Here is a 590-nt window from a genome sequence, read left to right on the forward strand (position 1 = left end):
AGCATGTGAATAGTTGATCCCATGTGATTTTTCACGCGGAATCGAATGGTGCTACTTTTAGCACTCTCTGACTTACATTTGAGAAGTTGCGGGTTCGATACTCCCCTGTGTCAACAAATTTCCCTTTTATTACATTTTTCTTTTATTTTCTATTACTTTTCAAATACCTACGTATTCTGCAAATGTAATAGAAAGTCGTGTGATGTTCACACCAGATTTTTATTCCAGGAATCCGAAGGCCCTGTCGCGAGATGTGAGCAGCGAAGATTACTACTCGAGCACAACCGACGTCAAAAGCGAATCGTCCACGCTGACCTACGAGGATTTGATGCAGCTTCAGCATCGCAACCGCTACTCCTTCAATACACAAGGGCACCTGAAACTCGACTATTCGCACAACTGGAACAAGCTTGGCAAATACATCGCTAATTGTGGATGAGACTGTTGGGACATCTGGGCTGGTGATGAGCTTACTATCCCCGCAAGGAGACATCTGCGGAAAATCCAGCTTCCAACCTGAAGTTCAAGTCTAGGGTCATTTACACTTATAGTGCCTACACGAAACATACACGGATGGCAATAATACTCTC

General features: G+C 43.9%; 1 protein-coding gene across 1 annotated transcript in view; it reads left to right on the forward strand.

Annotated features, from left to right (window-relative positions):
* Window positions 1-579, forward strand: part of LOC103520965 — a 16,612-nt gene extending 16,033 nt beyond the window's left edge. The window contains exon 3 of the mRNA XM_026831866.1: window positions 229-579. Coding sequence (XP_026687667.1) covers window positions 229-439 — 211 coding nt within the window. The 3' untranslated portion in view covers window positions 440-579. The remainder of the gene's footprint in view (window positions 1-228) is intronic.
* Window positions 580-590: the final 11 nt, after the last annotated feature.

Source organism: Diaphorina citri, unplaced genomic scaffold, assembly GCF_000475195.1.
Source record: "Diaphorina citri unplaced genomic scaffold, Diaci psyllid genome assembly version 1.1 scaffold4331, whole genome shotgun sequence".
NCBI lineage: Eukaryota > Metazoa > Arthropoda > Insecta > Hemiptera > Psyllidae > Diaphorina > Diaphorina citri.